The sequence below is a fragment of the Nannospalax galili genome, unplaced genomic scaffold (genome assembly GCF_000622305.1).
Source record: "Nannospalax galili isolate Female #2095 unplaced genomic scaffold, S.galili_v1.0 scaffold22, whole genome shotgun sequence".
NCBI classification, from domain to species: domain Eukaryota; kingdom Metazoa; phylum Chordata; class Mammalia; order Rodentia; family Spalacidae; genus Nannospalax; species Nannospalax galili.
Window position 1 is genome coordinate 787,832 of NW_008347230.1, and position 27,379 is coordinate 815,210.

The following is a 27,379-nucleotide window of genomic DNA, read 5'->3' on the forward strand; positions in this document are numbered from 1 at the left end:
TTGGGGATTGGGAGAGGGCCTGACACTTCAAATCCCCAGCACTCACATAAAAAACTAGGTGTGGCCGGTGCCCAGCCCTGTTGAGGACAGGGACAGGAAGGTTGCTGGGGGCTTGCTGGCCACCAGCCTAATTTTAGTCTCAATAAGAGACCGTCTCAAAGGAATAAGGTAGAGAGACTGATAGAGCAGGATGGCTGGATTTCTCCTCCTCCTCTGGCCTCCATGGGTATATGCATGCACACATACTACACCCAACAGCAATGCTCCTCTGACTAAAAAGTACTTACTATTTCAGTTAGAAACTTAGAATTTATAGAAGGCTATTGGTCAAACCAAACCAAAATGGATTCTTATGCTAAGCTCCTTATCACCAAGTGAAACTAAGTTGTTTCGTTTGATCCCCAAACAACCAGGGAAGAGTTAATAGGCAAATCACCAAACAAGTCTGTCACAATTGGCATAAGGAGGTCCCCTGCTTTAACCTTTGGAGGGAATCTTATATTTCTCCTTTCCTCAGTCCTTTTCTTTCTATAATGCCAAACTTCTGCTCAACCTATCAGCAGATTCATTCTGTTTTACAGAATGACGATTTGCCTGATTCTTGGATCACGAATGTCATTAAAGCCTTGAAATTTGCAGTAATTTTGCCTTTAAGAAATCCAAAGTATGGGGCTGGAGAGATGGCTCAGCAGTTAAGAGCACTGACTGCTCTTGCAGAGGACCCGGGTTTGATTCCCAGCACCCACATGGCAGCTACAAACTGTCCTTAACTCCAGTTCCAGGGGAATCTGACGCCCTCTTCTGACCTCAGCAGCATTGCACAACACGGGTGCACTCACATACATGTACACAATACACTCATACACATAAAATAAAAATAATATTTTAAAAAATCCAAAGTAGGGGCCAGAGAGATGGCTCAGTGGTTAAGAGCAATGGCTGCTCTTCCAAGGACTCAAGTTCAGTTCACAGCACCAACATGGCAGGTAACCACCATCCTTAACTCCAGTTCTAGGGCAGCAATCTGATGCCCTCTTGTGGCGTCCTTGGGCATGATACCGGTGCACTTTCGTACATTTGGGCAAAACACTCATGAAATCTAAAAAACAATAAGGAGCTGGAGAAATTGCTTACGCTGTTAAGATCACGGGCTACTCTTGCAGAGGACCCAGGTTTGATTCACAGCATCCAGGTGCTGGTTAACAACAACCTGTAACTCCAGCTCCAGGAGATCCGAATCCCTCTTCTGGTCTCCTGGGGTATTGCGCAACACAGGCAACACACTCATACACATAAAAATAAAATGTAGAAAACAATAAAAGAAACCCAAAGTCTGCTGGATATGGTGTGCACTCCTTTAGACCCAACAGAGGAAGAGGCAAGTGAATCTCTGTGAGTTTGAGGCTAGCCTGGTCTACCTAGTAAGTTCCAGGCCAGCCAGGGCTGCATAGTGAGACCCTATCTCACAAGAAAAAAGAAAGAAACCCAAAATCCTTACCGGTTTCCTTACATGATGTTCCCTTCCTTTCAGCCTTCCTATTCATTCTCCTGCTTGTTTTATTGGCTTTCTTATCTGCCAGTTACACTGGCTCCTTGTTCTTCCTCTAAAATGTTAACACTCCTGTTTTAGGGACTTTGCACTTGTTCTTTCTGCCAGCATCTTCCTCATCCCATTTGAGTTTGTCTTCCTTTCAAGTATGTCTAAAAGAAGCCTGCCAGTTTATATCATTTCCGTTCACATACCAGATCTCTCCCCCTTAAACCTGTTTCTTGCTTCTTTGTGACACGAAACCAAACCAGAGGGACGTTTGCCTGTTTTGCTGTCATTTCCCAAGTCCTAAAACAAGGATATTAGTGAATACTAAGATGTGAAGTTGACTAAAATAGGTTCCTTGCCTCAAAAACCTTGAGTTTTTTCGGGTGACATAATATTGCTTAAGTAGGAAACACGAACCTCCAACTCTGCCGAGGATTCACGTATGCAGATGCGATGGACTGGCTAATCTGAGGCTGCTAATAGACGCAAGCCTTAAGGCTCTTGTTAACTATAATAAGCAGTTGTGGGATTATCATAACTGACCAAAAGTGGTCACATCTTGCCAAACATAGTTTTCTCTCGTCGAAAACTTTTTAGAGAGAAAATTTCGTTTTTCTCATTTATCCGTCTTCTTACAACCCAGCTATGACTATTAACATCCAACGCGGGGGTGTAATACTGCTTAGCCTAGGAAGTCTGCGTAGCGAAGGACTAACTGGACGTGACGCATGCGCACCTTCCACGACGCCGCAAGATGGCTGACAGCCATTTTGTCTCGGGTCTGTGGCCGATGAGGGGGTGATAGCTGATGCAGCGGCCACTGGACGGAGGGAATTTCCTGGCCCTGTTGTGTGAGCTAAACAGCTTCAAGAAAGTCACCGCCCTGTGAAGCTAAAGGCGGGGCGCAGCATAGGATGCTCCCTCACGCTTCCCTCCCGGCTTTTCCTCCCGACGCGCTACACGCATCTCTAACGCGCAGGCGCACAAGTAAAGGCAGTGCCTCCTCGGCTCTCTGGACTTGCGGATTCCTGCCCGCGCTTCACGGACCCCTCACTTGATTGGTCAACTTGCAGCGCCATCACGCCTCCTTCTGCTCTGAAGGCTGAGAAGGAAGCAGAGGGGCGGGGGTAGTCTGCGCGTGCGCATTGCTTTTGCTGGTCCATTGCTATTGCGTTGCAAAAAAATTCTGACTAGGTAGCTTTCGGTCTTTTCTATGCTGGGAACCCTAAAGGAAAAGATTTCTGCAACTGACGGGACAGTCGGGTAGTGTCACGTTTATGGTAGTAACGCCTCTCTGGCTCACCCGAGCGTGGGCAGAGGCCTTAGAGTCGAGAACCGTGGCGGATAAAACCTTTAGCCGGCGCTGGGCGTTGTGAAAGGCGTTGCAAGCCGTCTTTCCTGCGTAATTCTGTCTCGGTTACTGACTGGTTTACACACGACCCCCAAGCATACGGATAAGCCTCGGAGGCCGCAGCCCTCCCGGCGGCGTGGGGGGGCCGCCAGCGTGCCCGGCAGTCAGAGTGTCTAGCCGACGGCCCGCAGCTCCCGGAGCGCGTGCAGCATCCCCACCCCCTGGCCGCCCTCCCCTCCTCCTGCTTTCACGCACTCGCAGTGATTGTTTTGCCCGCTCTCGCCGCCGCCGCCGCCTGAGGACCAGCAGCGCTTGTGTAATTCGGGAAGATGGCGGCCGGCGGCGGCGGAGGCAGCAGTAAGGCCTCCTCCTCGTCGGCCTCGTCAGCAGGGGCCCTGGAGTCTTCGTTGGACCGAAAATTCCAGTCGGTGACCAACACTATGGAATCCATTCAAGGCTTGTCGTCTTGGTGTATAGAGAACAAGAAACACCACAGTACTATCGTCTACCACTGGATGAAGTGGCTGCGGAGATGTGAGTGTCGGGGGTGACTAGCCCTGGGGAGGCCGGGGGATGGGGCCGCGGTCCCAAACGCCTGGCTCTGCCCGCCGTCGCTGCATTCGGTTGGGGCTGTTCACAGTGGAGCTCGGATCTGAGTGTTGCCAGGCGGACTCCATTCCTAGTCCGGGTGCCTTGCCTCCTGGAGGCTCGTTGCTTGGGCTTTTTAGCCGCTCACTTGGTGTGACCTTGGGCCGTTGGGCCTAGATCAGTAGAGATCCGGGTTTCACTAGAGCCTCGTTAGAAGTGTTGTCGATTTTACTGAACCTCCACGGCAGTGGTCGTGTCCGCTTAGTTCTTAGAGGCCTTGTGTTAATTTCGGGTTTTCTCGGTAGTAGACAGGCTGTGGTTTGAGCAGCGTAAGTCCACTTCACTGGACCGTGTTGGACCATTCTGTTTTCCGCTGACGTGAAACTTGTGATATGCATGGAAAGGGGCCTTATCTCGATGAACCTGAGTGAAATTTATGATGTGCTTTAGAGAGCGACTTACCTGGATGAATGCTAGGCAACTGAAGCATTGTAGAGCTCCGAGGCGACCACCTGTTTTCCTTTTATCTGTTTGCAGCAGTAAAAATACAGACTTCTGAACATTGTCGAGACACAACTGCCAAACTGTAATCAGTGTCATCATTAGTACCAAAGTCAGATGTATCTGGCTACTTTTTAATCACCTGAAGTACATTTTTACAGAATTGAGTTTGATTTCATAAGTAATCAAAATGAGAAATGTGACTTTTTTTTCGTATATAATACTTTTTTTCTGGTTATTACTTTTTTTACTTCAATCTGTGGGGCCCATCCCACACCTCTCCTTTAATATAGAAGAGTTTCCCTAAAGCAGCGCGTGTTAAACTGGGTGTGGTGGCACGAGCCAGTAATCCATGCAGCCTGTAGACTGAGGCAGGAGGATTGCCAGGAGTGGGAGGCCAGTTTGGGCTACACAGTGAGTTCCAAGTAGCCTTAACCCTAACTCCATATACATATATTTGGGGTTTAGTTTGCTTCCTATCTATAGCATGTTGCCACTGAGACCTAGTATCCAGCTTTCTTACTGCACTCTGCCATTGCCCCTGTGATTTGTTTTTGAGACAGGGCCTCACTTTGTAGCCCTAGCTGGCCTGGAACTCACTATGTACACCTGGCTGGCCTTAAATTCAGAGAGCTCTGCCTGCCTCTGCCTCCCTAATGCTGGCCTCTATACTGATTTGTGTTTACCTGTTAGGGAACAAGTAGATAAAGCTTGCAAAATTATAAATCTAAACTTGTAACTCTGTGTTTAAAGTTATTGATGGGACAATTGTTTTGTGGTTCTTTGAAACATAGTGCTAAGAAGGGTATTGAGAGGTAATCTCTATTTACCATTATCAGACTAATAGTTTATTTCTTGCCAAGAGGTGAAATTAGAATCTGCAATACCAAATATACTGTCACTTTCAAAGACTCACATATTATCTGCCACATGCCAACCATTTCATTATATTTTATAATGTAAATTTATAATCTACTAAGAAGTAGATTTTTAAAAATATTATTTTTATTTTATGTGTACAAGTGTATTGCTTGCATGTATGTGAGTGCACCCATGTCGTGCAATGCCTCAGAGGTCAGAAGAGGGTGTTGGATTCCCCTGGAACTGGAGTTAAGAATGGTTCTTAGCAGCCCTGTGGGTGCTGGGAATCAAACTTGGGTCTTCTGAAAGAGTAATCTGTGCAGTTAACCACTGAGCCATCTCTCCAGCCCCCAGAAGTAGTGGGGGTTTTTTTGGTTTTTTTTTTTTTTTGGTCATTTTTGAGACAGGGTTTCCCTGTAGCCCCAGCTGTCCTGGAACTAACTATGTAGACCAGGCTGGCCTCGAACTCACAAAGATCCACCTGCCTCTGCCTCCCAAGTGCTGGAATTAAACCACGCCCGGCTGTATTTTTTTTTTTAAGTCATTGATTTACAAATGAGGAATCTAGGGCTCAGAAATGTCAAGTTTACTCAGTAACATGGTGTAGTTAGGATTTTTCCCCTACCATTAACTCTGTAAGATAATGTTTAATGTACTTGGTATACCAATGGTAGCAAACAGTGCTAATTTGAGAACATTCATTCTCTACCCCCCACCCTGTAGTAAAACATTTTAACCAAATGATGTGAGAGAATTTTTGTATATCCTACTTTTTTGAGACAGGGTCTCCCTGTAGTCCTAGCTGGCCTGGCACTCGCTATGTAGACCAGGCTGGCCTCTGTCTCACAGAGATCTGCCTGCCTCTGCCTCTGACTCCGGAGTGCTGGAACTAAAGGCTTGCGCCACCATGCCCTTCTGTGTACCCTGCTTTTGGTCTCTGGTGCTTTAACTCTGTGATTACATTGTTTTCAAGAATAAGTTGGTTCCTATCTCTGCTTTGTGGGACAGTTACTATGCCTTTTTTTTTCTCTAGTCAACAATAATGAGATATACTGGGACCAGAGTTTTCTTGCCTCTGCTGTTGATATCATGCCTGAGCTAATTTCTTTGGTTGATATGAAGGCAGGTGGGAGAACTGCTTTAGGAGGACAATACTTAAGTTGAAGTGCATGTTATATAATTTGAATAAAGTTAAATGATTTTGGCTTTCTAAAACCTGATATCTGTTTCATAGTGGGATGGAATTTAACTTTCTAAAATGATTAAAGATAAATCTACAGACATCTGTTTTTATACTTAATGAATATCAGTAAATAAAACATAAGTGGTGAAGGGTATGATTAGAAATAGTTGATGTATTAGGCCTGGTTTTCATTTGGTTTTGTGTTTCCTTTTTTTGTTTTGTTTGTTTTTGTTTTTGAGACAGGACCTCCCTGTAGCCCTAGCTGACCTGGAACTCACTATGTAGATCAGGCTGGCCTCAATCTTTCAGAGATCCACCTTTGCCTCTAGAGTGCTGAGATTATGGCATGCACCACCACGCCTGGCTCTGATGCCACATTTGCTTCTCTTCTTCTGCCATCCATTATTTTGTAATTTAGACCTCTGTAAATTTAAGTGACTGTATTAGATATTCCAGATATATTTTCTATCTGTCTATCATTCTGTGGTGTTGGGGATCTAACTCAGGACCTCTCACATTCTGTGCAAGCACTACCATTGAACTCTACTTTAAGTTCTTAGGTTTTGTCACTGTATCCTTAATTTCATAATGTATAATAAAAGATTTTTATTCACTATAAAGAAAATTTGGTGAAGACAAGTATTCTTCCTGAAGACGTATCCTATGGGCAAGTTCCATGGATTTATTCAGGCTTGGCTATAGTATTCATTCATTTTTCTTCCTTTCTTTCATTCCTTCATTCTGTTTTTGAGGCAGTCTTGCTGGGTTGCCTTGGTTGGCCTGGTATTCATTGCAAACAGATTGGCCTCAAACCCACAGCAGTCCTCCTGTCTCTGTCTCCCTGTTGCTGAGCTTATAGATACTTACCACCTTGCTTGGCAGTCATACGCTTTGGAAATGACACCATGCCTCTGCTTCTAAACCTTCTTGTGATAGTCTGTTGCAACAGGGTTTGTTTCCAAATTTCTTTTACTATGGTCTCCAAGAGTATCATTTGTTCTGCCTGGTTTTCAGGCTTCTTCAAATCCTGCTACCTTCTTAATGTAGGTCAGTCCCAAATATTTACCACTTTCAGTTTCTATTATTATTTTTTGGGGGGGATACAGGGCCTCACTATGTAGCCTTGACTGGTCTAGAACTTGCTTTGTGGATCAGGCTGACTGCAAATTCACAGAGATCTGTTTGCCTCTGCCTCCTAAGAGGCATGCAGCACCATGCTCAGCACATCATCTCTTTTTCAATGCATGAAAATTACTTTATTTACTTGTTATGTGTTTATTTATTGTCTGTTTTTCTCAGGTGTCATGGCTATGCTGCTCTAACCCCAAGTCACAAAAATAGTGCTTGACATATATAGATCAGTAAATACTTGCCAAAATAATGTTGCAAATGGTTAATAAAATACTTGATCCTGGCTGGCCTGATGTCACATGCCTATAGTCCTGACACTTGGGAGACTGAGGTAGGAGGATCTCAAGTTTGACACCTCAAGACCCTGTTTCCAAAAAAAAAAAACTTAAAGATTTGAGAGACAAAAAAATTTTAATTTCTATTAAAATATTTATAATTTAGTGAAGGAAACAATAGAGATAACTGTCTGCAGGTTCAGGATATTGCCCTTACATGAATTTGATAGGTAATCTAACAAACTTTCATATCTGAACTTCATTTTTTTTCTCTCTCTCTCTTTTTTTTTTGAGACAGGATCTCCCTGTAGCTCCAGCTGGCCTGGAACTTGCTATGTAGACTAGGCTGGCCTGGAACTTACAGAGATCCACCTGCCTCTAATTTGGAGTGCTGGGATCAAAGATATGTACCACCACATCTGGCCTTCTCTCTCATTTTTAATGTAAAATGAGAATCAGTACAGAACGCAGAAAAACTCAGCTTTACAATTAGACCTAGGTTCAGATCTTAACTCCTTCACTTAATCCTGGGGCCATACTGTGCAAAGTACTTAAACTGCAAGCTTTATTTCTCATTTATAAGCAGAGATCATAATCATAGAATTTATTGTCTAGGTTTAAGAAGATAATGCATTTTGGCATAAGACAACACATAGAAAACATGCAAATTATTTACTGTTGAGATTCTCAGAGTTCAAAATAATTAAGTCAAGCTTTGTTTGGGGTACAGGGTTGGGACTTACCTAGTCATTGGAAGACAGTTGGGCCAGACTCTCTATGATGAATTAGAAAGTGCTCTGAAGGACTAGTAGGACAAAAACCGAACAGTGCCTCTCTTTTACCATACTTCTAACCATTGAGTGGGTAGATCTCTTTGGAGGGGATAGAGTGAGAATTTAATGAGTTTCTGCAGGAAAAGTTATGTCAATTTAGAACACAATATTTGTTAAGATTTACTGCAGCTGTTGGTCTCCCTGTAGCCCCAACTGGCCTGGAACTCAATATGTAGACCAGGCTGGCCTCAAACTCAAAGAGACCCGCCTGCCTCTGCATCCCGAGAGGCAGCTATTTTCTAAAAAATATTTTACACTTATTTTGTGTGTGTATATGTGTGTGTGAGCACACCCATGCCATAGCACAGTTGTGGAGCTCAGAGAACAACTTTGAGGAGTTGGTTCTCTTCCTCCATCATGGGGGTTCCAGGCATGGAACTCCAGTTATCATCAGACTTGATGGCAGGCACATTTACCTGCTGAGCAATCTCGTTGCCCCCCCCTCTTGCTATTTTTAATAAAAATTTTACAAAAATAGAAAGGCAAGGTAGCACTTGCCTGTAATCACAGCACCCTGGAGCAGGAGACTGAGCCAGGAGGATGTATCGATCAAGGCCAAATTAGGTTGTATATGTAGCGATCAAGGCCAAACTAACTGTCTAGAGGGAAAGAATGAGCCAGGGAAAATACAAGGCAAGGATATTCCTTGCTATTCACCTTCAGTAGTCTTCAGACACAATTTTTTAAAAAAATTTTTCTAAGGCCAGGCGTGGTGGTGCATGACTTTAATTCCAGCGCTGGGGAGGCAGAGGCAAGTGGATCTCTGAGTTTGAGGCCAGTCTGGTCTACACAGTGAGTTCCAGGCCAGCTGGGGCTACAGAGACCCTGTCTCAAAAAGACCAAAAAAAAAATTTTTTTTCTAAAACTTTTAATTTATTTAATGTATATGAATGTTATGCCTGCATGCATTCATGTCATGCAATGTCTTCGGAGGCCATAACTCCCCTGGAACTGGAGTTGTGGATGGTTCTTAGCTGCCATGTGGGTGCTGGGATTCAAACCTGGGCCTGCTGCAAGAGCAGCCAGTGCTCTTAATCCCCGAGCCATCTCTCCAGCCCCCAGACATGAGTTTTTAGTTGTTGTGGAATTTACATGTGCAGTTATCCTTTCTGTTTATTTTTCTTTTATTTTCTTTTTCTTTTTTTTTTTTTTTTTTTTTTTTTTTTTTGAGACAGGATCTTCCTCTAGCCCCAGCTGGCTTGGAACTTGCTATGTTGACCAGGGTGGTCTTGAACTTGTAGAGATCCGCCTGCCTCTGCCTCTGCCTTTGAGTGCTGGTATCAAAGGTGTGTGGCATGTCCAGCTTTTTTTGTTTTTTGAGACAGTCTCACTGTGTAGCCGTGGTTACCCAGAAACTTACTATGTAGACCAGGCTGGCCTGAACTCATCACAGAGATCTGCCTGCCTCTGGCTAGGGATTAAAGGTGTGTCGCAATGTTGTTTTGCTTTTTTCAGGACAGGGTCTGGGTGTGTAACTCGAACTAGCCTGGAACCACAGTTACTATCTTTGGACCATGGCAATGATTTCTCAGTTTGGATCTCAGGTTTCTAACTGGACTATGAAGCTGCTAATCATTTTATACCTATCCTAATGACATTTTAACATATGAATTCATTAAATCCAGGGAGTAATTCTTCAAAATAGGTATTATTATGATACACATTTTATTTTTTATTTTTTTAATATTTTATTATTTTTATTTTATGTGTATGAGTGTATTGCCTGCATGTATGTGAGTGCACCTGTGGAATGCAGTGCCACGGAAGTCAGAAGAGGGCTTCTGATTCCCCTGGAACTGGAGTTAAGGACGGTTTGTAGCTGCCATGTGGGTGCTGGGAATCAAACCCGAGTCCTCTGCAAGAGCAGTCAGTGCTCTTAACCACTGAGCCATCTCTCCAGCCCTATGATATCCATCTTACATATGAAAACAGGCACTGAGTGTAAATTGCCCCTGGTTACAGAACTAATAAGTGTTTAAGCCAGAATTTCAGCCAGGCATTTTTGATCTAGAATGTGCACTCTTCGCCACTGTATGGATTCCATGGCCTTTGCTATTCATACAGTAGTTTCTCTTTGAGGGGAGGGGCTCTTTTTGAGACAGGGTCTTCTCTAGCTCTAGCTGTCCTGGAACTCACTATGTAAACCAGGCTGGCCTTGAACTCAGAAGAGATCTGCCTGCCTCTGCCTCCCAAGTGCTGGGATTAAAAGCATGTGCCTGGCTTCATGCAGTAGTTTCATACAGTGTATTTTGATTAGAGTCACCATGATTGTTTTTGAGACCAAGTTTCATGTGGCTGGGACTGACCTTGAACTCTTTCTCTTCCAAGTGCTGGGATTATAGGTGTGTGCTCCTATACCTAGCTTAAGTTTTTAGTTTTTAGATTGACATAAAATTGTACATACTTGTGTTTTGATACTTTTTTTTGTTTTGTTTTGAGACGGTCTTCTTGTAGCCCCAGCTGTCCTGAAACTCACTATGTAGACCAGGCTGGCCTTGAACTCACACAGATCTGCCTGCCTCTGCCTCCCAAGTGCTGGGATTAAAGGTGTGTGCCACCACGCCTGGCCCACATTTATATATTATAACATGTTTAAATGAGAATAAACATCTTTCCCCAAACACCATTTCTTTGTAGGGAATGTCGAAGTTTTAAATTTTTTATTTCTTTCCCCATCTTGGCAAAAATAATTATGCTAATTTGATGTTCTAAAAAATCATTTTTATTTAAAACTTTAAAAAAAAATTTATTTATATTTTTATTTTATGTGTTTGCCTGTATTGCCTGCATGTAGGTTAGTGCACCTGTGTCATGCAATGCTCGTGGAGGTCAGAAGAGGCTGTTGGATCCTCTGGGACTGACTGGAGTTGCAGACAGTTGTTCGCTGTTAGTGGGTGCTGGGATTCGAACCCTGGTCTTCTGCAAGAACAGCCAGTGTTCTTAAACGCTGAGCCATCTCTCCAGCGCTTTATTTTTATTTAATAAAAAGGAAAAGCAAGTTGAGCATATTTAAGCCGTTGACTAGATAAAAACCTCCTTAAATGTGAGGCCCATTTTGATTAAATAATAAAAGGAAGTGTTTTCTTTTGTAATAAAAGGAAGTTTTGGTCTCAATGTTTCGAGTGCAGATGGTGAGTAGGGAGTTCAGTCTGCTATCTTACATATTTCTTGGGCTGGGAGGTGCTTAGGGTTGAGCCCAGGGTCTTGTGGGTGTTGGGCATGCACTCTGCCATCCCACTAAATTAGGCTTCCAGCCTGTTACCTTATCTTTGGTTATTGGACTAATCAGACCTGGCACCATTGTCCAAAGCTTTGCTCTCTGAAATGTAGATCTTCCTTTAACTGTTTACTTTCCTTATAATCTGTTTGTGTAGCAGATGTTTAGGCTACATTTGTAGCATATAACAACACTACTATAGACATAAAACTTTTTAATACTGTATCATGTAAATATATGAGTAACAGATGAAGCAGATAACAGATTCAACTTCAAGTTACCAGATGATTTTTCTCATTAGTGTTTTGAGATTGGATCATGTTGCCATTGAGCTCATGATTCTCCTGCCTCAGGCTCTCAAATAGATGGAATTATAGGAGTTGAAAGACTACATCCAACTCCAAGATGAATTTTGCTTATGAATTTTTACATCTGCTTCAATAGTTATTTATTTTTAATACATTTAAAATTATTAATTGATAATAATTGCACATATTCATGTGGTATAGTGTGATATATTTGCATTTTATAATTTTATTTATTTTGAGACATGTCTTGTTATGTGACTTGAAACACTCTGTTGTAACCCAGACTAACTTGGAACTCAAATTCTCCTGCTTCTGCCTCCCAAGTACTGAGATTATAGGCATGTGCTACAATGCCTGGCTATTTATTTATTCATTATAAGACAGGGTCCTAGAATCTCTATGTAAAGAGGCTGGCCATGGGCTCACAGGGATCTGCCTGCCCCTGCTTCTCAAGTGCTGGGACTAGAGGAGTACATCACCATGCCTGGTGGTCTTATTTTTGTTATGTTTTGTTTCTTCTCATTTTTATTTTTATTTTTTCTTCGGAGCTGAGGACCAAACCCAGGGCCTCACGCTTAATAGGCAAGCACTCTACCACCGAGCTAAATCCCCAACCCCTCTTACTTTTATTTTTAATCAACATATAATTGTACAAATTTATGGGTGACAAATTTATATATATTTTAGTACATATATACAATGTGTAATCAGTGGATAAAGGTAGATGGATTAAGTGACACCTCAAATACATCATTTCTTTATGTTTTGAATATTGAAAATCTACTGTGACTGAAGAGATGGCTACTCTATCAGGAGAACTGAGCTTGGATCCTATATCAGGAAGCTTCCAAGGGATCCAATAGCCTTTTCTGGCCTCCAGCACACACGTATATACATACATTTACACATACACAAATAATAATAAATAAGTCTTTTTAAAAAACCCAGAAAATCCTCTACTAGCTGTTTTGAAATATGTAATTAATTGTTATCAAGCATAGATACCTTACTGTACTATGGAATGTGAGGTTTATTCCTTTCTTCTGGCTGAACTCCTGTACCTGTTAACCATCAGCAAATATTTACTGAACACCTTCTGTGCCAGGTACTGTCTGGGTACTGAGGATATAGCAAGTGAACAAAATGGGGGAAAACTTTTCCTCTTACAGAGCTTACACAGAGTAAGGTAAGACAACAGCAGAGTAAAGTAATGTTAAATATATTAAGGTGATAAATGCTACAGAGACATAGAAAGCAGAAAAGGAGAATATAGAATATTTAGAGGTTTGTGACATCAGATTAAATGGCAAGAGAACAGAGAAGGTAACATTTCAGTAGGATGGTGAAGCATTAAGCAGTATATCTAAGAGAGCATATAAAAGTGTTCAAATGCCTCCTGTGGTGGTGAACACCTTTAATTCCAGCATTTCGGAGGCAGAGGCAGATGGATTGCTGTGAGATTGAAGCCTACCTGGGTTGGCCTGTACATAGAAAGTTCCAGGCCACCTGGGGCTACATAGTGAAACCCTGTCTCAAAAACAAAAAACAAAAACAACAAAAACCCAAAATGTTCAAGCCAGACTGGTGAGATGGCCAGCAGGTAAAGGTGCTTGCTACCAAGCCTAACAACCTAAATTGGAAACCTGGAACACACACTGTGGAAGGTGAACCTACTACTGTAAGTTGTCCTTTGATCTCCATATACATGCTATGGTACGAGCTCACACACAAAAAAAAGTTAATTAATAAAAAAAATGTTAAAGCCCAAGAATGGAAAGACTAAATTCCTGGGCCAGAGTGTGCCTGCTGAGGTAAAGGAACAGCAAGAAAACATTTGTGGCTGGGAAATAGTTAAAATGGAACTTCATTAGCAGATAGTTCAGAGTTTATGATGGAAGAGAGGGGAAATGGGTATAGATCATTAAGGATCTTTAATAGATACTGTAAGGATTTTTTTTATTTTTTGAGACAGTCTCTCTCTTTTTTTTTTTTTTTTTTTTTTTTTTTTTTTTTTTTTTTTTGTTTTTTTGAGACAGGGTCTCTCTGTGGCCCCAGCTGTTCTGGAACTATGTAGACCAGGCTGGCCTTGAACTCACAAAGATCTGCCTGCCTCTGCCTCCTGAGTGCTGGGATTAAAGGTGTGCACCACCACGCCTGGCTATGTATTTTTTTTTTAAATTTTTTAATTTTTTTTGGTCTTTTTGAGACAAGGTCTCCCTGTAGCCCCAGCTGTCCTGGAACTCACTATGTAAACCAGGCTGGCCTCAAACTCACAGAGATCTGCCTGCCTCTGCCTCCCAAATGCTGGGATTAAAGGCATGCACCACCATGCCCGGCTTATTTTTTAAAAATAATTTTGTTTATTATTTTAATTTTATGTGTATATGTGTATTGCCTGCATGTATGTAAGTGCACCCGTGTCGTGCAGTGCCCACGGAGGACTGAAGAGGCTGTCAGATCCCCTGGAACTGGAGTTATGGACTATTGTTAGCTGCCATGTAGGTGCTGGGATTCTGCAAGAATGATCTGTGTTCTTAACCACTGAACCATCTCTCCAGCCCCTATTATTTTTATTTTAATATGTATGAGTGTATTGCTTGCAAGTATATAAGTGCACTTGTGTCATGCAATGCCTGTGAAGGTCAGAAGAGGGCATCCAATCCTCTGGAACTGGTATTACAGTTCTTAGCTACCACATGTGGGTGCTGGGAACCGAACCCTGGTCCTTTCCAAGAGCACCCAGTGCTCTTAACTGCTGAGTCATCTCTTCAACCCCCAGAGCTTTATTTTAATTAATATTAGGTTGTTATGTGGTCCAGGCTGGCCTCAGACTTGCAGCAATCCTTCTGCTTCAGCTGCCTGAATGCTGGGATTACAGGTGTGAGCCACCACACCTGGCCACCAAGATTTGCTTGTTATTGGCATATATTCATTGTAAATAGTTTTGAGTTTTATTTAAAAAAAAAAACAAACTTTTTAGCTGGGCATGGTGGCACATGCCATTAATCCCAGCACCTGGGAGGCAGAGGCAGGTGGATCTCTGTGAGTTCAAGGCCAGCCTGGTCTACATAGTGAGTTCCAGGCCAGCTGGGGCTACAGACAGGATGTACTTTGACCCCAATTAGATTTTTAGGTGGATTAATGTGGATTAATTAGATTTCTAGGTGGATTAATGTGGGGCAAGAAGGGAGGGTAATCTGAATGATTTTGATTTTTGCCTCTGATTAGAGTTAATAGTTATTGATGAAGATTCACTCATTTAAAGTTCTTGTATTATATTCAAAGAGCTGTGCAATAGTCACCACCGTCTATTTATTGTATACATTGTTTTTAGAGCTAAAAGTTGGAAGAGATCAACTAAAGATTAAGTGTAAGTACAAAAGTAAGTCTTGTAAGTAGTTCAGAACACAGAAGAGGCCCAAAGAAAAGGCTCTCGCATATCTGTTTCGTTTATTTTATTTATTTATTTATTTATTTATTTTTGGTCTTTTTGAGACAGGGTCTCCCTGTAGCCCCAGCTGTCCTGGAACTTACTATGTAGACCAGGCTGGCCTCAACTCACAGAGATCTGCCTGCCTCTGCCTCCCCGAGTGCTGGGATTAAAGGCGTGCGCATCCACACCTGGCCTGTTTCATTTATTTTTATAGTTCTGGGGATTGTACCTGGGGCCTCATGTAAAGTATTCAAGTGCTATAGCACCAAGCTATAACCCTGTTCCTGCATCCTGATATTTTAGGTGCCTTTTTCTACTTATTTGGTCTGGTATGTTCTTGGCTTAAATTCTTTTCTGAGATTCAAGGTAAACTTTACCTCAGTGCCACAAAATACATCTATTTTGATATCTCGCAGCTTTTCTTGGTTTAGGCCCAGTGGATTCACAGTAGCTACTTTATAATATCCAATTATAAAGTTAACATTGCATTGTCTGTCCTGTCTTTTCTTTGAATGCCTACATCACCTTTTCTTTATTCTATTACCTTAAGTTCATGGAATTACAGATCATTTTCTCCCATTGCCCATGTTTCTTTCAGTGTTTCAGAAACCTTTTTTTTCTTCCCCTTGTGCTTCAGAATCTCTCTCTGTGCTACTTGCAGAGCTACACAGCCAGTCCCTTGCTCAGGCAGGAAACTTAATTATTTAACATATAGACTATATTAAGCATGTTTCCTGTTACTCAAACAGTGAATCTTGCTATGTAGCCCAGGCTGGCTTTGAATTCACAATCTTCCTTACCTCCTCAGCCTCCCAAGCCCCATCCCATCTTTTTTTTTTTTTTTTTTTTTTTTTTTTGAGACCAGGCTTGGCTGTGTAGCTCAAGCTGGAACTCATTGTGTAACCAATGCTGACTGACAACAGTAACAATCCTCCTGCCTCAGCTTCCTGAATACTGGGATTACAGATGATTTGTATCTCCATACCCAGCTAAACCAGCTTTTATCTGTATTATGAGATATTACAAGCATCATTATGTTCTTTTTGTCTCTTTGTCTCTTATATTCAGGTGAAGTTAGATCTGTTGCCTTAGGTGGATCTGAAGCAATATGTAAAGCATAACTTTACTATAACATGGTCATAGTAGGCTAAATATTAAATTTTATAATAAACATTCCTGTGAATCATAGTGTGGAAACAATACTGAAAAAATTCCTATGGTATATAAATATTGAGAGAAAATTGCAAATGTATTGGGGAAATACTAATATTAAATTTCCCCAATCAGACCACCCTAAAATTACTTTTTTTGATAGCACTGTGATTGAACCTAGCGCCTCATGCATGATAGGTAAGTGCTTTACCACTAAAGTACAGCCTTAGTTTCCCAAATTGCTCTTTTTCAAATTTTATTTATTTTTATTTTATACTTATGAGTGTTTTCTGTGCATGTAAGTGCTCCCATGTTGTACAATACCCATGGAAGCCAGAAGAGAGTGTCAGATCCCCTGGAACTGGAGTTATGAACAGTTGTTAGGTGCTAGAACTGAACCTGGGTCCTCTGCAAGAACAGTCAATGTAATCCCTCTAGCCCCCCCCCCATACTTTTTTTTTTTAATTTGAGACAGGGTCTCACTTTAGCAACCAGCTGGCACGGAACTCACTATTGTAGACCAGGCTGGCCCTGAACTCACAGAGGTCTGCCTGCCCCTGCCTCCCAAGTGCTGGGATTGGACAATTTACAGGAATTGTCTTTTTCCTCTACCATGTGGGTGCCAGAGATTGGCAACTGCCTTAACCCACTGAGGCATCTTGCCAGCCTCCAAAGTTACATTAATGTCAATTTTGCCTATAGAGAAGGGATAAATATATGTATAATGTGTAGTTTTTTAAAAAAATGTTTATTTAGCGGGGTGTGGTGGCACACGCTTTTAGTCCCAGCACTTGGGAGGTAGAGGCAGGCAGATCTCTGTGAGTTCAAGGTCAGCCTGGTCTATATAGTGAGTTCCAGGCCAGGTGGGGCTACAGGAAGACCCTGTCTCAAAAAGACCAAAAAAAAAAATTTTTTTTAAATGTGTATGAGTATGTTGTCTGCGTATATGTAAGTGCACCTGTGTTGTGCAATGCCAGAAGAGGGCGACAGATCCCCTGGAATTAGAATTACAGACAGTTGTTAGCCACTATGTAGATGCTGGAAACCCAACCCAGGTTTTCTGCAAGAGCAGCTAGTGTGCTTACTCTGAGCCATCTATCTAGGCCCGTAATATGTAATTTTTTAGAGAGTAAGGTTTCCTGCCAGGTATGGTGATATATACCTGTAATCCCAGCACTCTGGAGGCTGATGCACAGGATCAGGAAGGAGTTCAAAGCCACCCCATGGTTACATAGTGAGTTTGAGGCAGCATGGACCACATGAGACTATGTCAGAAAATACAAAAAAAAAAAAAAAAGAAGAAGAAGATTACTGCTTTATTCTTAACAGTGGTACTTTTTTAAAAAAGTTTTGTTTATTTATTTTATGTGTATGAGTGTTTTGCCTGCATGTATATAAGTGCATCCAGGTCTTGCAATGCCCACAGAGGACAGAAGTATTTAAGTGTACTGTTTCAGTGCCCATAGAAGCCAGAAGAGGGCGTCAGATACCCTGGAACTGGAATCACAGAGGGTTGTGAACTGCCCTGTGTGTTTGAAAACCAAATTCAGGTCTTCTGCCAGAGCAGCCAGTGTTCTTAACTACTTAGCTCTCTCTCCAGCCCTTCATAGAATATGCTTTGGAAAACTTTGTTACATAAATTTTTCTAGGATATCCCAATGCCAGAACAAAAAAATACTACCAGTGAATAGCCATGTATGAAAGACTTCAGGGAAGAAAGTTTCAAAGATGTGAGGTGAAAGAAGGCATCCCAGATATGTAAGCAAAGGTGTGAGAGAATGAGAAGCATTCTCATCCAGATATAGTACACACTTCGCCAGGCATGAATGGAAAAGACAGAGAGTTTTGATGTGGGTTTTGTTTGTTGTTTGCTTGTTTGTTTTTGAGGCAGAGTTTTAATGTAGCCTAAGCTGTAGCCTAATCCTCCTTGCCTCTGCCTCCCAAGTGCTAGGATTTCAGGCATTTGGCTCAGCAGGACATAATAAATTCTTAAGACATTAAGAGGCAAAGCGAAATATATTTAAAAGAAAGTAACAGCACAAACATCAGAGTTAGAATAAAGGGTGACTGTAGCACTCAATCAAGATTTCTTTCCTGGCAGTTGAACCAGGAACTTGTTCATGCCACAACATGCCAGTGTTCTGGCACTCAGCTCTCCCTCCAACCTGACCAAGATCATCTTTTGTGGCACAAATATTAGTATAGCATTTGGTTTTGTTTGTTTATTTACTTATTTAGACAGAGTTTTGCTATATAGCCCAGGCTGGCTGTAACTTTAAGATCTTCCTGCCTAAGCCTCTCAAATTTTAGGATAATAGGTGTGCCCACTACACCCAGCAATATTTGGATCTTATTCAAAAGTTTATGAAGTTGAAATCAAGCCAGTAAAGCCCATATATTGAATGTATCTTACATTTTAAAATTATTGTCATGTTGCAAGGCATCAAATAAAAAAACCGTAGAAACCTAATTGCAAACATACATTAGCATTGCAAGATAAATTATTAGCTACTAAGAGTGTTTTGCTTGAAGCATCCTTAGAATTGCTGTGTGGGATGTGGTTGGTTAGGTTGAACTTAAGTATCTAATTTTTACTTTTTTGTGTGTGTGTATTATCAGTGTTTTGCCTGCATGTTATGTAAGTGCACCCATGTCATGCAAAGCCCATGGAGACCTGAAGAGGGTGTCAGATCCCCTGGAACTGGAGTTATAGACAGTTGTTAGCTGCCATGTACCTGCTGAGAATCGACCCTGGGTCCCCTAGAAGAGCAGTCAGTGCTCTTAACTGCTGAGCCGTCTCTCCAGCCACTCTTCTTGCCATAATTAACCCTTCCAAGTAGTGTTTTCAGAGCCATTTGTCTATTTAGAACTTCAAACTTAGCAAACTTTTAAGTGGAGGCAAGAGATGAGGAATTTAAAGTCATTATTGGCAACATAAGGAGTTTGAGGCCAACCTGGACTATATGAGACCATGTTGGGAAGGGAAAAAAAAAAAACCCAAAACTGAATTTAGGAAAGATCTCCTTAATCATGCCTAAATCATTTCTCCTTTCTTTCTCCCCAAGGAAAGATCTTTTGTTATAAAGACTTTTCCCTCTTTAGGTCCATGTTCTATGGGGTACGAGGTGGTTGCTGGTTATTAAACCCAGGCATTATAATCCTAGGTAAAGGCTGTACTACAGAGATATATGCCCAGATCTTTCTGATTTGTATATTTGGAGAAGTGATGAGAAAAGTGAGTTAGGGGAGTTCTCCGAACTGTGGCAAATAGGGTAGGATTTGTCATGAAAATGAGAAGGTTGGGGGTAGACAAAAACATTAGAATAATTAAGAAAGAAATGAAGTCTGATGTGGTTGTGCAAGTCTGTAATTCCAGCACTAGGGAGGTTGAAGCAAGAAGACCAGAACCAGCCTAGGCTACGTTCTCAGGCCAGCCTGGGCTACACAGTTAGTGTAAAAGATATGAAGCTGCTTCAGGTTTTGTTGTTGTTGTTGTTGTTTGTTTGTTTGTTTTGTTCGTTTGGAGTTTGGGCATTTTGGAGGGGAGTTTGGAGGTGACAGGGTCTTCCTGTACCAGCTGACCTGATTCTTGCTATATAGACCAGGCTGGCCTCCATCTCACAGAGATTCACCTGCCTCTGCCTCCCAAGTGCTGGAATTAAAGGAGTGTGCCACTATGCTCAGTTTGCTTCTGTTTTATACTAACAAAATTGTTGTATTTTGTGAAGTCAGATGTGGTGATGCACAGCTGTAATCCCAGCATGTGGGAGGGAGTAGAAGCAGGGGCATCCATTGAAGGCTGCATAGATCCTGTCTCAAATGGGGGGAAAGTACTATGCTTTGTTATTTAAAATAGCATTGTAGAGCCAGGCTGGTGGTGCAAACCCTCAGCCCTAGCACTTGGGAGGCAGAGGCAGTTGGATGTCTGTGAGTTCAAGGCCAGCCTGGTCTACATAATGAGTTCCAGGCCAGCTGGGACTATAGGGAAACCCTGTCTCAAAAAGACCAAATAATTAATTAATTAATTTAAAAATAATTAAAAAAATAACATTGCAAAATGTCGTACCTGAAATTGATTTTACAGTACAAAAAATAATAGTTCTAGCTTGAGCTACATAGTTGACATACCCTGTCTCAAATAAGTACGTAAAAATAAACAGTGATGTGTTTGAAGGAAATGTTAGGATTTTATAACCTGACCAAAATAGCAAAAATTTGAATTAATATTTTACATATTTATATTTTGATCTTTTTTTTGAGACAGAGTCTCCCTGTAGCCCCATCTGACCTGGAACTCACTATGTAGACCAGGCAGGCCTTGAACTCATAGAGATCTGCCTTCCTTTCCCTCCTGAGTGCTGCGACCAAAGGTGTGTGCCACCATTCCTGGCTTATTTTTATTTTATGTGTATAAATGTATTGCTTGCATGTAGGTGTACCCATGTTGTGCAGTGCCAGCAGAGATCAGAAGAGGGCATTGGAGTTACAGACAACTGTAAGTTGCTATTTGGGTGCTAGGCATCAAACCAGGGTCCTCTGCAAGAGCAACCAGTGCTCTTAACTGCTGAGCCATCTCTCTGCCCCCAGCCTTGAGATAGCTCAGTGATTAAGAGCACTGCCTGCTCTTTCGGAGGACCCGGGTTTGATGCCCAGCACCCAAATGGCAACTTATAGTTGTCTGTAACTCCAGTTCCAGGGATCCAACGCCATCTTCTGACCTCTGAGGGCATTGCACAACACAGGTGGAAGCAATACACTCGTACACATAAAATAAAATGAAAATAAATAGAACTAAAAGAGAGAGAGAAATAAAGGAATGAAGGAAGAGAGAAAGGGAGGAAGTTTTTGCTGTTTATCCCTGGTAAGACTCAAAATCACAGCAGTCACTGCTGAACTGCATTAACTGTTGGAGATTAAAAGCTCAGTGACATTGAACAGTAAGATTAGACCATTTACAAAGACAATTCATGAACCAAAAGAAAAGCAATTTCCTTGAAAGCAATGCCCAGAGTAAAGTTGATGGGAAGATTATAAATGAGCCTAACCATATATATAAGTGAATTTCCAAGAAAGAACTATTTGAACAAATAATGACTGAAAATTTTGAAAAATTAATAAAAGGTGTAAATATACAAATCAAGGAAACAATGTAAGGAGTCTAAATAAAAAGAAATTGGGGCTGGAAAGATGGCTCAGCAGTTGAGAGCACAGGCTGCTCTTGAGAGGACTGAGATTTGGGTCCTAGCTCCAACATGTTAACTAACAACCTTCCATAACTCAGTTCTAGGGGATCCAGCACCATCTTCTGGCCTCCATGGGTATTGCATGCACAGGTACATACATGTGTGCAAAATACTCATACACATAAAAAATAAAATGAGGTAAAAGTAAGTAAAAATAAACATATCTCACACTTTGCAGTTAAACTGGAGTATCAACGATAAAGATAAGCTCTTAAAAAACAGAGAGAAGAGATTGGTAGCTTTCAGAGGCATGACATAGACCAGTAGCAGCAACAGACATCAGAGGACAGTGGACTAAAATATTGAAAGTGCACAGAGAACAACACTGTCCATCTAGAATTGTCTACCTAGTACAACTTTTTGTTGTTGTTTTTGTTTGTTTATTTCTTTAGGGGCAGTTGTTTGTTTTTGTTTGTTTGAGACAGGGTTTCCCTGCAGCCCCAGCTGTCCTAGAACATACTCCATAGCTCAGGCTGGCTTTGATTTTACAGAGATTTGCCTGCCTCTGCCTCCCAAGTGCTGGGATGAAAGGCTTGTGCCACCAGGCCCAGCTTATTTGTTTTCTTAAGAAAAAGTCTTACTTTATAGCCCAGGTTGGCGTAGAATTTGCTGTAGTTGCTGGGCCTGGTGACTCATACCTGTATTCACACTCAAGAGGTAGAGACCAAGGATAGTGAGTTCCAGGCGGGACATGGCTGCTCTGAGCTATTGTGGCCTGTCTGAAAAAACATGGGTTTTTTCAACAGCAAGTGTTGGTGAGACGCAATTCAGTGGATTAAGGTGCCTGTTAACAAATCTGATAGCTCCAGTTGGATCTCTGGGATCCAACACACAAACACACACACACACACACACACACACAATAAAATGTAATTAAAAAAAAAACTCAGCAAATGTCAAAGTTTAGCCTCCCATGTCATTATGCCTGACTGTTTACATTTAATTATTTTGTGTGTGCGCAGTCATGCCACTGCATGTCAGAGGGTAACTTGCAGTAGTTTCCCTGAAAATTACTTTTTTGAGAACAAGGACAAAATGAAGACATTTTCAGAAAAACAAAACCTAGAAGCCAGCAGATCTTCAATTACAGGACATTTGTTTTGGGAAAAGGAAAATAAATCATCCCTGAGGATGATCTAATCAGCAAAATACAGTGCTGAGCATATAAACTGGTAGTTATGAGAATAAACCTAAATTAACATTGTATGTATAAAATTATGCTTAATTAGTAGTTTTTTTAAAAAAGTCAGATGGATGAATAACTGTATACCATATTGCAGGCCAAGAAGCCTGTAATTTGAATTAAAAGCAATTTGAAATTCTTATATTTTGGGGGGAGATTTTTGTTTGTTTGTTTGGTTGGTTGGTCTTTTTTGAGATGGTCTCGCTGTAGCCACAGCTGGCCTAGAACTCACTATGTAGACCAGACTGGCCTTGAACTTCAGAGATCTGCCTGCCTCTGCCTCCCCAGTGCTGAGATTAAAGGCATGTACCACCACGCCTGGCTTTGTGGGGACATATTTACAATACTGTGTCTAAGATATTATTTATTTATTTATTTCTGTCTTTTTTGAGACAGGGTCTCCCTGTAGCCTCCCAAGTGCTAGGATTAAAGGCATGTGCCACCACAACCAGCTCTAAGATACTATTTAAATGCTGGGCTTGGTCACATGTGCCCAGCTATTCAAGTTGCTGATGCAGGAGCATTGCCCAGAGTTCAAGGTCAAGCTGAGTTGTAGAGTGAGTTTAAGACTAGTGACTGCTATATAGCAAGATTTGGGGGAGGGGTATCAAGATTCATCCAATTTTTCTTTTCTTTTTATTTTTTTTTAAAAAAAACAGGGTCTCTCTGAAGTCCCCAGCTGGTGACCTGGAACTTGCATTGTAGAACAGGCTGGCCTTGATCTCACAGAGATCCTCCTGCCTCCCAAGTGCTGGGATTAAAGGCATTTGCAATCACGCCTGGTCTCAGCTAATTTTTAAAAAACCATTTATTTTTTAGATTTTTATGTGTATGTGTGTTTTTTCCTGAGTGTATGTTTGTGTACTGTATGTGTGCATATGCCCTTGGAGACCAGAAGAGTGTTGGAAAACTAAGAATACTGAAGTAGAATTGTTTAGATTGCTAACTGAAGACATTGAAATTTTTACCATCATTTTTATAATGATATTTTATTTTTATTTATTTATTTTTTAATATATTTTATTATTTTTATTTAATGTGTATGCGCGTATTGCCTGCATGTAGGTAAGTGCACCAGTGTCCTGCATGGACAGAAGAGGCTGTCAGATCCCCTGGAACTGGAGTTACAGACAGTTGTTAGCTGCCGTGTGGGTGCTGGGATTCCAACCTGGGTCTTCTGCAAGAACAGCCAGTGTTCTTAACCACAGAACCATCTCTCCAGCCCTATTTTAATTTTTAAATTATTTAATAACCACATGATTAGAAGAAGAATTTCATTACAGCATTAACATATTTAATAACAATTTCCACAGCAAAGGTGAATCTGTTTCAATATTGGCTGTAAATTTAAATTCACAGTTGAATTAATACAGTCATACAACATTGAACTCAGTATAAACACTATAAGAATTTTTTTAATATTTTATTTTTATTTTATGTGTATGAGTATATTGCCTGCATGCGTGTGACCACGCCTGTTTCATGCAACACTGCGGCAGTCAAAAGAGGGCTTCAGAGTCCCCTGGAACTGGAGTTAAGGACGATTCGTAGCCACCATGTGGGTGCTGGGAATCGAACCTGGGTCCTCTGTCAGTACTCTTAACCACTGAGCCATCTCTTCAGCTCCTTCATTTTTAAAATATACTGTTTCATATAGAAAATCTTATTTTTAATGCTACTAACACTTAGATGTTTGTACATGCATCTCTAATCTCTATGTATCTGATTATATAATGATATTTTAATTGCCAGAGAATTAGAAGATAATAAAGAAGAGTCCTTTAATTTGGGTACATATCCTAATTTTTTTGCATTTTTCTATAAACCAGTGGAAATTTCATCAGTCCAGAGCCAGAATTTGGGAACTGTTGCATTGGGTCATATTGCTTCTCAGAAAATTTTCTTTGCTTACTAAATAGATGGAGGAAAAAGTCAAGGTACAGTATCTTTCCATTATCTTAGGAAAGTCTTGTAGAAAATTATTTTTGTGGAGCTGGAGAGATGGCTTACTGGATAAGAGCACTGATTGCTCTTATGACCAGCATCCACATGTCAGTTAACAACTGTCTGTAACTCCAGTTCCGGGGAATTCAGTGCCCTCTTCTGACCTCTGGAGAATGCTGCATGACACAGATGCACTTAAATAAATGCAAGCAATACAATATACTCATGCACATAAAATGTTTTTAAAAAGAAAAGAAAAAAAAGTTTTCTGTTTTGTAAATGAATAATTGTCGATTTTTACATTTATTTTTATTTTTATTTATTTTTTTGTTGTTTGAGACAGCCCCAGCTGACCTGGAACTCGCTATGTAGACTGGGGTGGCCTCAAACTCACAGAGATCCAACCATCTCTGCCGCCCCGGTGCTGGGATTAAAGGTGTGAGCCACCACCATGCCGAGCTAGTTTTCAATGCTCCTGGAACTGGAGTTAGGGAGGATTGCTAACCACCATGTGGGTGCTGGGATTCAAACCTGGGTCTTTTGCATGAACAGCCAGTACTCTTAACTGCTAAGCCATCTCTCCAGGAGAGCCCCTCGAAATTAGTATTATTTATTAATAAGTGGGTTACTTAACATTATATACCAACAACTGGGGCTGGAGAAATGGCTCAGGAGTTAAAAGCACTGGATGCTCTTCCAGAGGACTAAGTTCAGTTCCCAGCAACTATTGTGAGGTAGCTCACAACTGCCTATAACCCACTGATTAATAATAGTGTTTTCAAGGGGCTGGAGAGATGGTTCAGCAGTTAAGAGCACTGGCTGCTCTTGCAGAAGACCCAGGATCCAATGCCCTCTTCTAGCCTCTGTGGGAATTGCATGACATGGATGCACTTACATGCAGGCATAACACTCATACACATAAGATAAAAAATAAAGTTTAGTAATACAATTTCGTACAAGGTACTTCTTTTATTCTTTGTAGTCAGCCCTGTTCCTAACATATTAAAAGAAATCTGCAGTATAGAGAGTGGGGTAGACTAGGAATGCAGTTACCAAGGTATGTGTAAAAGAATCAACATATTTTAAATCACAGTGGAAACATTTTAGAAATTATTTTTCACTTATATCTGCCACATTGTCTCTCTTCATTTATGTCATGCTAATAGTCTTCATTGAATTTAAAAAAGGGGAAATGTGCTTCCCCACTCTGCCCCGCCCCTCCTAAGTTAGACTAAGGCTGATGGGCAGTCATTCAACAAATACATATTGAAAGGCTTTAGTTTGTGTTTTGCACTATAGAAATAGGGAAAAAAATTTACATTTTAAAAGAATTTATTCTAGCTAAGAAAATGCTAATGTGTAGAATGGTCCAGGACATTAAACGGAAGAGTTGTATGATTTTTTTTTTTTTTTTTTTTTTTTTTTGGTCTTTTTGAAGCAGGGTCTCCCTGTAGCCCCAGCTGTCCTGGAACTCACTATGTAGACCAGGCTGACCTTGAACTCACAGAGATCCACCTGCCTCTGCCTCCCAAGTGCTGGGACTACAGGTGTGTGCCACCACGCCTGTCTCTGTATGAATTTTAAACCAAAAGAAGATGTAGGTGATTTTCTACCAGGGGCATACCTTGGATTTTGAGATGTAGAAAATACAGAGAATGAAGACATACCTTTTATATTTTGTTTATTTAGCATTTTTCTGTTTTTTTGAAGATCTTTCTGTTTGATAATGGTCACATTAATTTTGTGGATTTAGTAAGTCAACTCCCTGTTGAGATGTTTAGATTCTACTTTTCCTTTGGCTACTACAGATTTATAACACTGAATGGTTTTCTTTTTAGAATGAATGAGAACATTTGGATTAGATTTGGTAGATCATTGTATATAATGGTGTTCACAGCTGTTCCTCACCCCCATGGTGGAGATTGACTCCAAGTTCTCATACCTCACACCTGTATGTGTTCCACCCTAGAACTACACCTGCTGCATAACACATCCTCTTGAGTGGATCTTGGTGGACTGGTGTCCTTCCGTTTTTCATGTGTGTGGGCATGCACATATTTACACCCATGTACGTGTGTGAAGAAGGCATCTGGTAGCCTGCTCTGTCACACTGTTTTATTCTATTGAGACAGAATCTATTACTGAACCCGAAGCTTTCCCCCTAGGCTGTTAGGCCTGCAAGCTCCTGGGACCCACCTATCTCTACCCTGTAATGCTGGGATGAGTTATAGGCATTCCTAGCCATCTCAAGTTTTTATTTTATTTTTTTGGTCTTTTTGAGACAGGGTCTCCCAGTAGCCCCAGCTGTCCTGGAACTCACTATGTAAACCAGGCTGTCCTGGAACTCACAGAGATCCACCTGCCTCTGCCTCCCAAGTGCTGGAATTAAAGGCATATGCCACCATGCCCAGCATGACTTTGAATTTTAATTTAGATATTATCCTTCCTTCAGTGTATATTGAAATAAATTTACTATGGACAAGTGCTATACTTGTTACGTATGATGATGAGATTGCAGATTAGACTTAAAAATTTCAAACTTTGCTAATTACAGTATTTATGATATTTTTGTAAACAATTTTAAACAGAAATATGAGAATGTATAATATTATTGATAATCTATAATTTCAGAGGGTGAA

The 27,379-nt window shown here is 41.2% G+C and overlaps 1 protein-coding gene across 3 annotated transcripts in view; it reads left to right on the forward strand.

The window, feature by feature from the left end:
* The first annotated feature begins 2,657 nt into the window (after positions 1-2,657).
* Rprd2 (regulation of nuclear pre-mRNA domain containing 2) overlaps positions 2,658-27,379 on the forward strand; it is an 89,155-nt gene continuing 64,433 nt past the window's right edge. For all 3 annotated transcript variants that reach the window (XM_008843755.2, XM_008843756.2, XM_008843757.3), the window contains exon 1: positions 2,658-3,422. In XM_008843755.2, the coding sequence (XP_008841977.1) occupies positions 3,218-3,422 (205 nt within the window). In that variant the 5' untranslated portion in view covers positions 2,658-3,217. The remainder of the gene's footprint in view (positions 3,423-27,379) is intronic.